Source organism: Phocoena phocoena, chromosome 20, assembly GCF_963924675.1.
Source record: "Phocoena phocoena chromosome 20, mPhoPho1.1, whole genome shotgun sequence".
NCBI classification, from domain to species: Eukaryota; Metazoa; Chordata; class Mammalia; order Artiodactyla; family Phocoenidae; genus Phocoena; species Phocoena phocoena.
Genome location: NC_089238.1, coordinates 9,896,249 through 9,911,755, shown reverse-complemented (window position 1 = coordinate 9,911,755; position 15,507 = coordinate 9,896,249). Strand labels below are relative to the sequence as shown.

The following is a 15,507-nucleotide window of genomic DNA, read 5'->3' as shown; positions in this document are numbered from 1 at the left end:
GGCCAGTCGCAGTACCCTCCCCTTCTCCCCCAGCCACGGCCCTGAAGATGAACATGACTCTGCGGGAGCTGTACCTGGCCGACAACAAGCTCAATGGCCTGCAGGACTCGGCCCAGCTGGGCAACCTGCTTAAGTTCAACTGCTCCCTGCAGATCCTGGACCTCCGTAACAACCATGTACTGGACTCAGGTGTGTGTGAGGTCCGCGCGCCCCCACCCAACTCCGGTCGCCCAGCACCCACTGTGTGCCCAGCCGGGTGCTCGTGGCACTAGAAGCACAGTAGTGGCCGAGATAGTCCCAGCCCTGCCCTCGTGGTGACGCCTCAGACTGGGCTGGGCCGTGGGAGCCCAGGGCAGGTGTCTGACCCAGTCTGGGGATCAGGGAGGAATCCTGGAGGAGGGAACAGCTCAGCTCTTCCTTCAGGATGAGGTGGGGTATTGAGCAGATATTTGAAATAATTCAATCTGGGGAAAGTGCCCTGGAGGAAACAAGGATGTTGGGATAAAGGGTCAACCGAAAGCTGTTTAAGGTGTGCAGGAAGGGGCCTCTGGGCAGTAATGAGGAGGCTGCGGTGGAACCAGCCGTTTTAAAAGCCTAGGCAGAGAATCCAGGCAGAGGGAATAGCAAGTGCAAAGGTCCTGAGGTGGGAAAGAGCTTCGATATTAGATATCTGGGTGGGGGGAAGAGCCCTGGTGAGCCAGGAGGTGAGTGAGAAGCGAAGACGGAGTAGTCAGCAAGGCCTTGCCAGCGGGAGGAATTTGATTTCGTCCCTGTTCACCGTCGAGCAGAGTCCCCTGGCCTCAGTGTGAAGACAGGGCTGCGGGAGGGGGTGCAGAGTGGGACAGTGAGGCCAGTGCCCTCCCCTGGGGCAGCTGGGCCCGGACACCACGTGTACTGAGCACCTCTCACGCGCGGGGCCTGTCGGCTCGGGGTTCACAGCCGTGAGTGCGGCAGGGGTCTCTGCCCTCAGGAGAGACAAAGCCAAGATACCTTAATGGACTGCTGAGTCTGTCGGATGGTGAAATGTGCTCTGGAGAAAAGTAAAGCGGTGATGGCGGGCTGAGCTGTCTGCTGAGGTTAGGCTGACCGGGATTGTCCCATGAGAGGGGGAGCTTTGAGCAGAGATCTGAAACAGATGGCGGAGGCCTTCATCCGGGTGTCCAGAGGAGGAACGCTCCCGGCCCAGGAGTCGGGGAGCTGTGTGTGCCAGGCCCAAGGCAGGGCGGGCAGTAGCAGGAGGTGTCAGGGCCAGAGCCTGTGGGGCCGGGCAGGCTGGGGCAGGGGCTTCTGAGTGCTGGTGGGGTGGCTCCTGGACCAGTGTCCCCCGGGGAGATTCCCCGGCCACAGACAGGACTTGCCCACGGGCCTCCCCAGGTCTGGCCTACATCTGCGAGGGCCTGAAGGAGCAGAGGAAGGGGCTGGCGACCCTGGTGCTGTGGAACAACCAGCTCACGCACACGGGCATGGCCTTTCTGGGCATGACGCTGGTGAGTCGGCCGGAGAGGGGAGGGGGGCAGCGCGGTCCGGTCCAGCACCTCTCCCACCCCCGGCTCTCATCATCTTCCGGCTGTCGCGGCTCCCCGTCTTGCTCGTCCTGCCAGTTCAGGAACCTGCTGTCTTCCTCCAGCCCTGTTTGGTCTTTGCTTCAGCTTCTGCACCCTCTTTCCCTTGAGGAAAGTAGCCCTTCTTTCGTTGTCTTTCTGCATCCAGCACCATAGCCTGGTACAACGCTTTGTACGAGGTGAAAATGTTTTGCATAGAAAGTTAGCATTTCTGGAAGCCATCAGGAAGTCTTAAATCTTTTTGTGATGTGGTATTTAAAGTCAGCCCACAGGGTACAGAGACTCGGACCCAGGTTGAGAATTATCCACGGTCAGGCCTGTGCCCAGAGTCCTTGGGATGCTGGCGAGGGCAGAGGCTGGGCCCGGGCTGTGGGGACAGGGGCCTGGCTGGACGCTCGGAGGGCTGCGGAGTGGACGGGGCAGCTGGCTCTTGGGAGACTCCTGAGTACACGAGGGCTTCGGCCCGAAGCGGGAACGTGCCGGTGTTCGGACTGGGGGGCCCTGCCGAGGAGAGAGCGTGTGCGTTTGCCTCGTTCCTGACTGGCCTCCCCGGCCTTTCCTGGCTCTCGTGCGCCGCTCCCTCCAGCCGCACACACGCAGCCTGGAGACGCTGAACCTGGGCCACAACCCCATTGGGAACGAGGGCGTGCGCAGCCTCAAGAACGGCCTCATCGGCAACCGCAGTGTGCTGCGTCTCGGCCTGGCCTCCACCAAGCTCACGTGCGAGGGTAGGGCGCGGGGCCGGGCGCGGGGGGCGGGCCGGCCAGCCGGGTGTGGGCCCGTGGCCAGCCCCTGCGGTCCCCCTCCCAGGCGCGGTGGCGGTGGCGGAGTTCATCGCCGAGAGCCCCCGCCTCCTGAGACTGGACCTTCGGGAGAACGAGATCAAGACGGGCGGGCTCATGGCGCTGTCGTTGGCCCTCAAGGTGAACCACTCTCTCCTGCGCCTGGACCTTGACCGCGAACCCAAGAAGGAGGCGGTGAGCGCGCTCTTCCCCGCGGGCGGGTGGGGGGCTGGCTGGCCTGGGGCGGCCCCAGGACCCGCTGGGGGCGGGCCACCCAGAGCCCGAGCCAGGCCCGCTCTGCCCACAGGTGAAGAGCTTCATCGAGACGCAGAAGGCGCTGCTCGCTGAGATCCAGAACGGCTGCAGGCGCAACTTCGCGCTGGCGCGGGAGGAGCAGGGGCAGTGCCTGCAGCCGTCGGCCTCCATGGCCGAGATCGCCGTCTCCGAGCCCCAGCCAGACGCCGGCGCGCCCGCGGAGGAGCCTGCCACCGAGGCGCAGGAGAACGGGGGCCCCGGCCCCGGCGCCGGGCCGGACTCGGACTCAGACTCAGACTCTGAGGGGGAGGATGGGGAGGAGGAGGATGGGGACAGGGCTGAGGCCCCCTGCCCCGCCCTGGTGCCCCCCACGGACTCCCTGGGCCCTGGGGACAGGAGCCCCCCAGGCTGCCCCTCCTCCCCCACCGAGCAGCGCATTTCCGTGTCCAGCCCGGGCCGGGGCCACAAAGTGTTTGTGGTGACCCGGGTGGAGAGTCCACCCGAGAGGGCAGAGCCTCCTGTGCCACCCGCCTCTCCTTCCCCACCTGCCCCTCCTCGTCCTCCATCCCCACCTGCCGTATCCTTCCTGCCCACCTCACCTGCCTGGACGCCAGCTGAGGCCGTCAGCACTCGGGACCCAGGGTCGTCTCAGCCTCAGCCCGAGCCGCCCCAGTCAGGGCCACCGCTGCCCAACGGCCTGAAGCCCGAGTTCGCTCTCGCACTGCCCCCGGAGCCGCCCCCAGGGCCCGAGGCCAAGGTGGGCAGCTGTGGCCTGGAACACGGTGAGAGGACCTCTGGGGCCAGGTGACTGGGGCCCCTGTGTGCTGTGTGTGACCCCAGCCAAGCACCTGCTTGTTGGTGTGCCTCGGTTTCCCCCTCTTTAAAATGGCCCTTGAAGGGGCAGGGACAAGTGGGGCTCGATCCTCAGTCCCCGCCTTAACTTCCCTCGGATCCCGGGGAGCTCCTTGGGGGCAGGGCACGCAAGTTCTGTTGACTCTGAGTCTGATGGTCTCATTGGTACCTGGGCCTGTGCTCCCCTGCGGCTCTAGCTCAGGCAGGGCTGGTACACCCCAGCCCACCCGCCTGACTGGAGGCCGCCCACCCTTCTTCTCGCGCAGAGCTGAGCTGCTCCAAGAACGAGAAGGAGCTCGAGGACCTGCTTCTGGAGGCCAGTCAGGAATCTGGGCAGGAGACACTGTGACACCTGAGGTGCGGTGAGGGCCTGGGGCCCCGGGAGCTGGGGAGCCAGTGACGGAGCGCCTGACTCTGACAGGCGCCCCCCTGCGATCTCTTCTCCCTAAGTTCCCTTCTTCCGGTCCGTCTTTGAAGAGCTGAGGCCAGAGCCATGAGAATCTGCTCACCCTCACCCCCAGCCTTCCTGAGGCCTGGGGCCCCAGGGGGTGGGGGGCCTTCCTGGGGACCCCTGCCCCCCACAGCAACACTACACGGGGTGCAGGAGCTACAGGGAGTGGCCCTCCCCACCCTGACTTAAGCACTTCTATTTATGTGTCTGACACTCGAAGACTGGGCTGGGGGTGGATGGGAGGAGGACGCGGGGGAGGAGTGGATACCGGCTACAGGGCCGGGCACCTTTCCCCAGGGCTCCATTTGGCCAGGCTTGCCCCCCGTAGAGGTCAGGAGTCCTAGGTGGTGGCGGGATGATCCCCTGGTGGCCCCAGGCACAGGACCAGGCAGGAGGCATGGCTTGGGAGGGGAGGTGAGTGATGGTGGTGGTTGGAATTTGTAGAGCAGCCCCAGGCAGGGTGAGGGCCTGGGCTGGGGTGGGTGGGGGAGATCAGAGGATCAGAGCTTTCTTTTTCTTAAGTGCAATAAATCTATCAGGGAGCTGGGGTGGGGAGCAGCCAGGGCTTGGAGACCCTGCTGTCCGGGCCACTCGAGGCTGTGCCCTGAGAGGCACTACAGCCCAGGGTGGGGGAGGCGCGGGTGCGGGGTGGGGGGCGGGGGGGGAGGGCTGCTCCTGTCGGTGCAGGTCTGCTCACACCTTTTCTAATAAACCAGAGCTGGGTTCCCCACTGGCCTGCTCTCTGCTTGTGCTGATCCTGGGCTCCCCCTGCGGGGGTTCTGGCACAGAGACGGGGAGGGCAGGGGCCAGGTGGGTCGTGGCTGCAGAACATCTGCTGGGGCGTGTGAGGATGAGCCCCACAGGAGAGGCGGGACAGGCAGGCCCCTTCTTGGTGCGCGCACCCACACTCCCGTGTCTGACGCAGCTGGCCATCTCGTGTATGATCCCACTTCCACTTCCCTCTCTTCAGAGGGAACAGCCCCCAGATACCTTCCAGCTTCAGGTCCAGCTTCTCAGGGTGGTGGACCTGGCACGCGGGTCCAGAGGTCATTCCTCTGCCCAGTCGCCTGTGGCCCAAGGAGGACAGACACCAGCCCGTCGCCGGCGGCCCTAGATGTTCAGGCAGGAGGGCACTCTGCCCCGGAGCCTGGCCGGTCGCCTGCAGGCGCCGAGGTGTGCCCAGCGGGCTCTTGGGCATTTCTGGGAAATCTGAGTTTCATCCTTCAGAAAAGGCGAGAACCACTTAAGGGGCAGGCCTTTGTGCCCACTCCTCTCCTGCGTGGGAGGCCGGCCCGGGGTGGGTAGAGACGCGGTGGAAAGGTTATGAGAACCACAGCGTTGCTGATTGGGAGCCCGTTTGGTTCCAGCACAAACGCCGGAATCTTCTACCGCAGCTGCCTGGGTGTCTGGGATGAACACCTTTCCTGTTTAGGCCACTTTCTGTTTGCTCTTCAGTCACCGACAGCTCCGGTGTCCTGACCGCTCCTTAAGGCAGCCACGTTTGGGGCTCCCTCTCATCTGGGCGAGGGGCTGGGGGAAGCCACCCACGTCAGCCAGTGGCACCCGCCCCGCTGGCAGCCAGGGAGACACCCGCACAGTGTCATCCTCCGGCTGGCGCAGCTGTGCCCGGGTGTGAGGTGGGTGTGGAATGAGCCCCTCCAGGGTGCCCTGCCTCCTGCCCAAGTCTTCCTGGGGACATTGGGGAGTGCGAGGTTTGCTTCAAGATGCTGAGAAACCGCAGTCCTTTGCCAGGTTGGGGTCTGTCAGTACAGGCCCCTAAGAATCTCAGTAGGCCTTTGGTCGCATCTAGCCATTGCTCAGGGATCGACCCAGGTGGGGGCTTTTGGCCCTGACAGCGGTGTTGGTTGCTCGCCCATCCCCTTTGCTCTCTGCCTCCACCTGCAGGCCAGGTGATCGACAGATGGCTGAAGGGAGGGGCGGGGAGGGTGCCTCCCCGTCCTGTGGTGCCTGGGAGGGCCTGGCGTCCTGTTCCCAGCCTTGTCCCCGCCCTTCACTTTAGCTTGTGGTGAGGAATTCGGCCTTTTCCACTGTTCGTTCAGGGTTGAATTGTGCCCACCTCCCCACCCACCAAAGATACGTGAAGTCCTAATCCTCAGTACTGCAGGATGGGACTTTTCTTTGGAAATAGTGTCTTTATCGAGGTAATCAAGTTAAAAATGAGGTTATAGAGTACCCCAGTCCAATATGAAAAGGGGAAATTTGGAGACAGTGACGGAACAGATATGCTCAAAGGAAAGATGTGAGAACACAGAAGACCTTGGGAGGATGGAGGGCTTTATGATGCAACCCCAAGCCAAGGACGCCAAAGACGTCAGCAAAGCACCGGAAGCTGGAAGAGGCAAGAAAGGGTTCCCTTCTAGGTTTCCACGGGCGTGTGGCCCTGACCGCTCCTTGATTTTGGACTTCTGACTTCCAGAGCTGTGAGAAAATAAATTTCTGTTGTTCCAAGCTGCCCAGTTTGTGGAACTTTGTTACAGCAGCCCCAGGAGACTAATAGACCAATTCTGCAATGCTCTGATTTTCCGACCTTTTAGGGGTCTTGGATCATGGAGTTAGATCCCTTTGGCCGAGTATTTTCTTACCTTTGCCTTCAGCCGTCCAAGTATCGCCCAAGCTAGACACTGTACCACATCTTAGATCTCGATGCCCTAACATGGGACATGTTTGTTTTCCTGCACGTGGGTGTTCTGGGTGTGACGGGCACCTTCTCTCCACGAAGTGACTCCTGAAGCCAGGCCCCCGCGCCCTCTGGTGGCTCTGCCATCCCCTAGGGCCTCAGGAGACCCTGCATCCAGCAGGCAGGTGGGGGAGGAGAGTGGAGAAGGCAAACCTGCCTCTTAACTCGTTGCTTCAATGGGAAACGGACACACGTCACTTCCACTCCCTTCTAGGTGCAAGTCCCCAGCAAAAGCCCCACACTATAGGGGCCCATGAATGCCGGGGGACAGGGAGCCATCTTGGCCACACCCAGCCCCTCTGACATACTGTTTTGTTCTTTTTTGTTTCTTTGTCCCCCAGAGCTCTAGCTTTGGCAGGCACACGGTCAGAGTCTAAGATAAATCGGGCACCAGTCTGACCACTGCTCGGCATCATGTAACGGGGCACAGCTTCCTCCTGGGGCCCGGGGGGTGTCCTCAGTCCTGCTCCTGACCTCCAGCCAAATCTAAGGGTTAGTCCTGCCTCCCCAACAGCCCAACACTGCTGGGGCCAGTTTGTTTCCGGCCTGGACTCTGGGTGGTAAGAAACAGAAGCCCAAGTCAAGTTGGCTGAGGGAGCTGCGGGAAGCGGGGTACGTTGTCTCCAGTGGCACGTCTACAGAGACGTCGGTCTGACAGCGTCATGAGGACCCGTGCATCTCTGTGGTGGCTTCATTCTTGGGCAGGCTCTCCCTCTGCTGTTGGAAAACATCTCTCAGCACGCCCAGGGTGGTGCCACTAGCTCAGCCATGCCAGGACTGCCAGGGCTTCATATGCTCCTCAACTTACCTGTCCTCATCGAGGGGCTCCTTGGGTGGCCGTGGAGTGACCCGTAAGGCAGGTACCCCCCTGGACAATTACTCGTCTGGTGGAGGCGGCGCTGGGGTGCTGTCGAGGCCTAATTAACCCATTATGCCAGGGGAGGAGCCACCCCAAGAGTGGAGCAGCCCGCTGAGGTCACTGGGGACACCACCCTCAGAAATGCCAGCTCCTGCCCCGCCCACAGAGGGGCAGGCTCGGATGTGGGGACAAGGGCCTGGATCCCCTGAGGCCTGGGTGCGCTCCACTGAGTCAGCTGGGCGCATCCCTCTGTCCTTCGTCTCCCCTGCCTCCGCAGCCTCGCCCGCTTCCCCCACAGCCACTCCCGCCTCTGGGATGCCAGGGAGCAGGCTGCCAGCTGAGGCTGCCTGACTCCCTGGGGATGAAATGGGCTTGGCAGAACAGGGCAGGCCTGGTGGCCAGTCCTCACTGAGCTGGGGAGACTGGGGCATGAAGACCAATCTGGGGTTTTCACATCTTCATTTATTGCACTTGAACCCCGAGTTCCTCATGGGTCCTTCTGCCCGGGCTCTCAGATGCTGTCACTGATACACTGCCCCACTCCTGGTGGCTACTGCCAACAGTTCTCTCTGGCTCACAGATTCACCTGGGGAATGTGGCCACCACAGGCCTCATTCCGGACACTGGACCCTGGGACTTGGACCCACTTAGGCCCCCTACACCCTCATCTGGGCAGAAGGAAGTGTTGCCCTCTGCTGCGCCCAAGGTCTTCCATTCAAGGCCCACCTGGGCTAGACTGACCCCAAGTGAAGGGCACTCAGGCCACGGGTCTGGACTTGCCCCCGTCCTGGGGTTGGTGGGCTTCGCAGACACGCGCAGGAGCCTGGCCTGCCCAGGCCGCCCCGGGGGCGTGGTTGGCTCCGCTGGCGGCGTGCGGGTCTTTGCGGGCAGGGGACTTGGGCGAGCGGGGCGTCTTGAGCGTGCTGACGGCCCGGATGAGGCCCATGCGGTGGCGTATGGAGTGGTCCAGGTTAACGGTACAGCGCAAGAGGCTCTGCGCCTCGGCCACGGTGAAGGGGAAGTCAGCGCCCAGGAAGCGCCGGAAAAGCTCGGGGTCGCCGTCCAGGTCGAGCACCTTCTGCAGCGTCGCGGTCATGGTGTGCAGCTCGAGGCTGTGGTCGCAGAACACGTCCCAGAGGGGCGCGCAGGCTTCGGGCGCGCTCCCCGCCTGCTGCTGGTCCTCCAGGCACTGCAGGGCCCAGCTGAGACGGCACGGCCACTGGTTGGCGAGCACGACCCAAGCCACGGCCTGGCGCGGCGAGAGGCCCTCAAAGTCCCCCTGCTGCTGTTGCAGCAGGCGCACGGTAATGGGCACGGTGTTGACGATGCGCCGCATGGACACCACGTTGTCGGGCACGTAATCGATGAGGCAGTCGCACTCGTCGTGCAGGCAGCAGAGCGCCTCCTGGATGCTGCGCGCCGCCTTTACTTCCAGGAGGCTTTGCGCGCTCTCGGCCCGGGCCGGCCCCTCTATCTCCAGGAGCGGCGCGACGTCTCCGCCCCCCGCCCCCGCCTCGCCCCCGGTCACCGCCCCGCCCCCGGCCCCGCCCCGCGACCTCACGTTGAGCGTCATCTCGCGATAGAGCAGGTCGTCGCGGCTTCGCACCGCGTCGTGCAGGAACTGCAGTTTGGTGCGGCGGCCCATGATGGGCACGGAGAAGGGTAGCGTGACGGTGCGGTTGAGGAAGAGGTAACCGTTGTCGGCCGTGCCCTTCATGGAGCCGGCGCTCTCGAGGCACGCGGCCAGGATGCTGGGGTCCACCACCAGGATGAAGATGAAGGGCGCGTGGCTGTCGGACAGCAGCGTGTTGATGGCGTTGAGCACGCCCACCACGCGCTCCGGGTAGCACGTGTCCAGCCCTGTGATCTCGAGCACGACGCGCAGCCGGCGCCGCTGGTAGATCTCCAGGAAGCACAGGAAGTCGGTGAGCAGCCCCACCTCCTTCTTCACCTGGCACATGAATCCCAGATGGTTGCTGAACCTTTCCTGCGACACCAGCCGCTCAATTTTCTTGCGCTGGCTCACGAACAGGTGCTTGCCCACCGAGTACATGGCCATGAGCAGCCCGGAGCCCGAAAGCGTGGTGGCCGCGCCGCCGAATGCCCGGAACATGTTGCTGTGGTCCAGTACGTGGGAGCCCATCGACATGTAGAGCAGGCTCATGCCCAGGCTGAGCGCCACCAGCAGCGCCAGCAGTGCCAGGCACACGTGGCCCCGGCAGTGCCACTCGTGGTGGCGGTAGCCCGGCCTCGTGGCCGCCTTCTTGCCCAGCACCGAGTACAAGCTGAAGGGCAGTGCGCCGTATTGCTGGCGGATGCCCTCGCACAGCGTGGCCACCAGGCCGGCCCACAGCTTGTCACTGCCGGCGTACTGCCAGGCGCTGAAACGGATGAAGAGGAACTTGACGTTCTTGCGCCGCAGATGCAACTCGGTGATGACGGGCTGCAGGAACACCAGGTACCACAGCAGCTTCGAGAAGCCCCAGCCCCGTATGGGCCTCAGCTGCCACTGCACGTGCCGCAGCTCCTCGGCCTCCCTCTGGGTCGCCTCCTGCTGCATCAGCGCTGCCGGGACCGAGGGCGCGGGGGAAGGTGTGAGCGTCTAGACCCGGCTTAGGCCAGGCCAGGGCCTGGATGTTAGACGGGGAGCCAGGGCCCGTCTCCAAGTGCTGGGCAGGTGCAGAAGTGCAGAAGGAGAGGCCTGGAGCCAGGCTTGAACAGGAAAGGGTCTGAGGGGGAATTGGGGGGGTCAGGGGAGGGCAGAAGTAGAGCCCCCAGAGGAGAGAGGACCGGTGGGGGCAGGGAGGGCTCTAAGAGATGAAAGAATGCATGCCAGGTGCTGAGGAAGAGAAATGCTGGGCAGCAAGTGTACACCCTTGGTCCAGTTTTCCTGGCTTACTGCCTCTCCTCCAGCTCTCGGCTCAGTTATCACTTCTTCCAGGAAGCCTTCCCTGATCCCCAAGCTGGGTCAGGTGACCCTGGGCTCCCCTGCTGCAGTCCTGCCCTCTCTGGGTCATCCCTGTCTGGGGACAGGTCTGTCTCTCACGCTGGCCTGTGAGCCCAGGAAGGGCAGGGCCCTGGTTGTTTGGGCCACCCTGTGTCCCTTGGGTGCTGAGGAAGTGCCGGGGGGAGTGTCTGGAGGATGGATCGTGAGGGATCGGGGGCATGACCTGCCTGCTGTGAGGGTAGTGAGTGAGCCAGCGGGAGTGAGTCGGAGTCAGCGCAGAATAGAAGCTCTGTTTCCCTTTACCTTAGAGCCGAATCTTTTCTCCCTCCAGGACCTTGTTTGTTGCTCTGTGACAACACAGGAGCAGGACATGGGCTTGTTTGATAGGTGCTCACCAGGGCTGGGCACACGGAGGTGAGTCACCTCCGGCTTCTCTGGCCGTGATTGGGGCTGGGGTCTGAGCTCCAGCAGCGTTTGAACCAGGCTAAGTTTCAGCTCATGTCTTCAATTAACGTTATCTGTCAGGGGTCTTGTGGGCGCCAGGCCCTCGGCCAGGGCTGAGGAGAAGAGGTAGGTCCGAGGAGCACAGAGGCCTGGAGGGACTTGGCAGGAGCCAAGCGAGGAACCTGGGCTTTCTCCCTAGGGTGCTGGGAGCCGTGGAAGGCTTTTGAGCAGGGGAAGGACCGGGCTAGATGTGTATTTTGGAAAGACTCCTTGCGGTGGATTTGGCGGGGGAGGGGGGCAGAGGCATAGGGAGGGACCTGGATAATGCTGATTTAGGGGCATCTGGCGGACTGGCCTCGGGGGTGAGCAGGTCTTAGGGAAGCCTGGGGCGGGGCAGGGACCAAGTGTTCCGTTTCCCTTAATCCTCACCCATGATCTTGTCCAACATCATGTGCAGGCGGCAGCCAAAGGGGGCGTAGAAGCCCACGGTCACAGGGACAGGCACGTGGCAGAGAGTCTTGGCCAGGCAGCTGCAGTAGATGTCATCCTCCGTCAGGATGTCTGGGGCCCGGGGGTGGGGAAACTGAGTCAGTGATGCTGGCTGGGCACCACCCCGCTCCCCGCCTACCCTCCGGAGCGCTCGCCCTCAGCCCCTCCCCGGCACCGGCACCGGCACCCCTCCTCCCTGACTCCCAGCCATGACTCGGGTCAAACCCTCCGACAGAGGGTTTCTGTGGCCGCAGGCGGCCCCCTCCTTCAGGACCAGATGTGCCCTTCTAGGCCCCGGATCCACCAGGCAAAGGCCGGGGAGGCCAGACCCAGAGGTGTGTGGGAACTTGGCTGCCCTGGCCCCCGGTCACCAGGATCATGGTTCCCCTGGGGAAATCCCACAGGCTTTTCTTGAGACTCCCGGGCCCTCAGATACCGCTGTACGCGCTCAAAAGTTCCGCCGAGTCTGTTCCTTTCGCTCTGCTAGCCTGACTCAAGCGTGGGCAGGCTCCTCGGCTGCCTGTCCACCCCCTGTGCCCCACAAGTCACTAGTTCCGCCCTGAGCCCCAGGCAGACGCGTCTTCTGGTCCTGGCCCCGCCACATTTCCCCGCGTGACCCAGGCAGAGTGATGCCTCTGGGAGGCGTGTTGGACCTGTAGTCAGGGCACCAGAAAGGTAGCGCTCAGTTGGCGGCAGGGCAGCGGGGGAGGCCAGGCCAGCCTCACGGTGTGTGGTGGGGATGACACGCCCACTTTCATAGAGGCCTCGTGGGCTGCAGCATCCATCCCTCGCTGGGGGCCAGCACTGGGCCTGGAGGCACAGCTGGGAGGGCAGGAGGCAGACTCGGGCCAAGGTCAGCTGAGGTGGCAGCTGGGGAGGACCTGAGCCTGCTCTGCCTGGTCAATGGCTGACCTCACCTCGCGGAGCCTCTGCTGACTTGTGTGTGAAATGGACATCGAGGCCCCGAGGCTATAGCGACGGGGTCGTGCCTGACCTGGAGCCGAGTCCCCACTCAGCTGTGCTCTGCTCCCAAACCAGACCTGGAAACTGCCACCTCCCTGGTCGGGTTGCCGGCACCTCTCGCCGGGACTCCTGCTTTCCGCCCTTCCTCCCACGGTCAACTCTCAGGTCACATCCCGAGTCAGCTCTGGGCCCTTGTGGCTCCCACCTCCCCAGGGGGAGAAGGCTGAGCCCTCACCGCGTCCACGAGGCCACCTTCCACCCTCTCGGAGCCCGTCTGACCCTCGTCCTCACCTCCCCTGATCCAGCCTCATGTCCCTCCATGTTGCCCCGTGAACAGGCCACCTCAGAGTCTGCACCTGCTGGTCCTGTTGCTATTTACGCGAGAGAACTGCCCCATCTTTGCTTAAATGCAGACTTGATGGGGCCTCGCCTGATGCCCTTGTTTAATTTGCAAACCCCATTTCCTCTCCCTGCTTTATTCTTCCCCCCCAACATGGTTGTCACCCGGTGACACACTTTTGAACTTCCCTATTTATCTTTTTTCCTGTACCCGCCTCCCCCCACCGCCTATAGAACGTGAGCTCCATGAGGGCAGAGATCTCTGTCTGCCCTGCTTCCTGTGACACCCCCGGAACAGAGCCTGGCGCCCCTGTAGGCGACCAGTACCTGGTCACAGAGTGAATGAATGAATGAGCGGGGGGGGGGGGGGGGGTGGATCCCTCCCGTGGCTGTGCTGCTCTCTCCGTCCCTCGGGCCACTCCTACCTCTTGCTGCAGCTCCACTCCCCAGCACCAGAGCAAGCTGGCGCTCATCCCCCGCTGCCCCAAGTCAGGAGGGCTGGGAAGAGAGGAAGCAGAGCAAGGGTGTCACACGCTGCGGCCCGGGCCCCTGGCCCGCCCGGGATGGAGGCAGCACGGACAGGCCTGGCCTGGAAGCCTTGGATCCCAACGGGTGAAGGAGCAGCGGCTGCCCAGAGGCCCAGTGTCAGGGATGAGCGCCGTCCCAGACAGGAACCAGAGTGAGGGCTGAGGAGGGCAGGCCCCAGGCCTAGGTGGGAGGCGAAGTGGCAGGGACAGAGGCCCCGGCAAGGGAAGGCTGGGTGAGCTCTGGACCTGTAGGAGGTGAAGGAGCTACGGTTTACGGGGTCAGGCAGGTGCCAGGTGTCTGTGGGCCTCCTGGGCTCCAGGAGGGTGCTGGCTGCAGAGGGCAGGGCTGGGCCGCTGCTGGCTGTGGTGCGTGCCGCGGCGGGTGAGGGGGTGCGTGTGGGGGCCGGCTGGGGGGTGCTGGCTAGTTGCATGGGGGCGGTAGTGGTTGCAGGCGGCCCCTTCTGGGTGCCGTGAGCGGGGCAGAGCCGCTGCCACGGGGGGCTGGGAAGTGCGGGCTGGGATCGCCGCTGCAGAACAGGGGGCTGGAGGCCCCGGCGACAGCCATCGCCACCCCATGGTGGCCTAGCATGCCTGGGGGGTGGCGACAGGGCCTGTAGGCTTGAGGTGCCGCTGGGTCATGGTACTACTGGTGACAGCATCCTGGAAGGAAGGAAGTGGGGGGTGACTGGGCCTGAGTCCCTGACCCCTGAGGGGCACTGGCAGAAACCAGGTCAGGTCTTCAGGGGAAGCCTGGGGCTCGTCACTCAGCTGAGGCCCAGGAGAAGTCAGAAGACGAGGAGGGGCTGTGGGCCGAGGCGGGGCCATGCCCTGCGCTCTCCCATGGCTGGGGCAGGGGGTGGGGGGTGGGAAGAGGTGCAGGGGCCTGGGCTTTAGCTAGGTGAGGAGCTAGAGGGGGGATGATGCCCCCAGAGTTTCTGCTACCCCAAGTTCTTCGGTCCCTGGGGTGTCCCCAAGTGGGGGGGGCGGGGGGAGAGGACTCCACTGGGAGCTGGCCTGGCTGGTCCACAGGAGGCCAGGGTGACGAGACGTGACTGTGGAGGGGGACAGGGTGGGGACTAGGAAGGGGGCTGCCCTGGGAGGCCCCGAGGAGGCTGGATCAGCCCTGACGGGAGTAGCTGCCCCCTCATCGCCCGGAGCAACGGCGACTGCAGTCACCATGGGCAGCTGGACCCCCTCCTCGTTCATACGCACTCAGTGTGGGCTGCGGGCTTGCCCTCCGACCCCTCCCGCCCACCGCACTGCTCCCCCCAGGTTGTGGGGCAGTCCCCACAGGCCTGGCGATTTGGGGAGGGAATTCTGTCCACGCTAGGGGCAGGGGCAGGCCAGATGGGCCCCCACTGCTGGCATCCCCAGCCCAGGCTCCCACCTCCGGCCTCCCAGGGCCTACGGTCCCCACGGCCCCCCGTGCAGATGCCTCCATGGTGAGTGCCGGTGGCTTTTCCCTCCGGGGGCCTGAAGTTCTGCTCGGCCATCCGCTCAGCAGGCCCCCACTCAGGTCTCTCTTGCGACCAGGGCCGCCCAGACTGAACCCCTACCTTTTTGGTGCCCCAGTTCCCTGTCCGAGGAGTAGCTCTTGGTGGGGGTCCGGGGGGGCAGGGCACCCTTGGTGAAGTGGATGGTGTAGTGCTGGTTCATGGCGGCGGGGGGCCTGCTGGGGGTGGGGACGAGAGGCGGGCTCAGTACCCAGCCCCCTCGGGCGCCAGCAGCAAGAACCCACCCGCCGGACGGCCCCGAGACCTGCGATAGATGAGACCTCGTCCCTGATGTTGGGGTCCTGGGCTACCCAGGTGGCATGGGGGTGCTCTTCAGAGTAACAGGGAGAGGTCAGGATGGAGGGACGGGACAGCCAGGCGCGCGAGGATGAGAACGCTTGGCGGGTGTTGGGGGGTAGTTTGGGGTGGGTGAGATTTCCAAGGCCTGGGTGTTCGGGAGCTGCTGGGAGTTTCCAAGAGGCTGGGACAGTGCGGGTGCTGAGCCGACGTGGGCTGGGAGCCAGGGGATGGCTGAGTAAGATTAGGGGGCAGCTAGGTACTGGGCGGGTGCGCTGTGGGTGGTGGAGGCTGGCACCCTTTGAAGGGACTTGAAACCAGTGCGGTGAGAGGCGGGGAGCAGTGAGCCACCGAGCAGGCGAGCGGCTGAAATGTCAGGGCTGAGACATTTGGGACCTAATGAGGGGTTGGAGGGAGGGGGACTCTAGGGGAGCAGATGAAGTCGGCGTGGTCCAGTCTGGGGAGAGGCTGAGCGAACTGGGGATGAGGTGGGGGGGCACTGGGTTTAAAATGTGAGGAGCGGAAGCGAGGGAAGGAGGCTGTTTAGAG

The 15,507-nt window shown here is 63.8% G+C and overlaps 2 protein-coding genes across 2 annotated transcripts in view; one reads left to right on the top strand and one right to left on the bottom strand.

The window, feature by feature from the left end:
- The window catches only part of PPP1R37 (protein phosphatase 1 regulatory subunit 37), a 41,977-nt gene extending 37,346 nt beyond the window's left edge, over nucleotides 1-4,631 (top strand). The window contains exons 7-13 of the mRNA XM_065899157.1: nucleotides 34-189; nucleotides 1,375-1,487; nucleotides 2,149-2,290; nucleotides 2,373-2,539; nucleotides 2,652-3,381; nucleotides 3,718-3,808; nucleotides 3,902-4,631. Of these exons, the coding sequence (XP_065755229.1) occupies nucleotides 34-189; nucleotides 1,375-1,487; nucleotides 2,149-2,290; nucleotides 2,373-2,539; nucleotides 2,652-3,381; nucleotides 3,718-3,800 (1,391 nt within the window). The 3' untranslated portion in view covers nucleotides 3,801-3,808; nucleotides 3,902-4,631. The remainder of the gene's footprint in view (nucleotides 1-33; nucleotides 190-1,374; nucleotides 1,488-2,148; nucleotides 2,291-2,372; nucleotides 2,540-2,651; nucleotides 3,382-3,717; nucleotides 3,809-3,901) is intronic.
- A 3,585-nt stretch (nucleotides 4,632-8,216) lies between these two features.
- NKPD1 (NTPase KAP family P-loop domain containing 1) lies at nucleotides 8,217-14,824 on the bottom strand. The gene is given in 6 exon segments (XM_065898294.1): nucleotides 8,217-10,024; nucleotides 11,280-11,411; nucleotides 12,375-12,379; nucleotides 13,415-13,772; nucleotides 13,775-13,828; nucleotides 14,725-14,824. Coding segments are annotated over 6 exon segments (2,457 nt in total).
- Nucleotides 14,825-15,507: the final 683 nt, after the last annotated feature.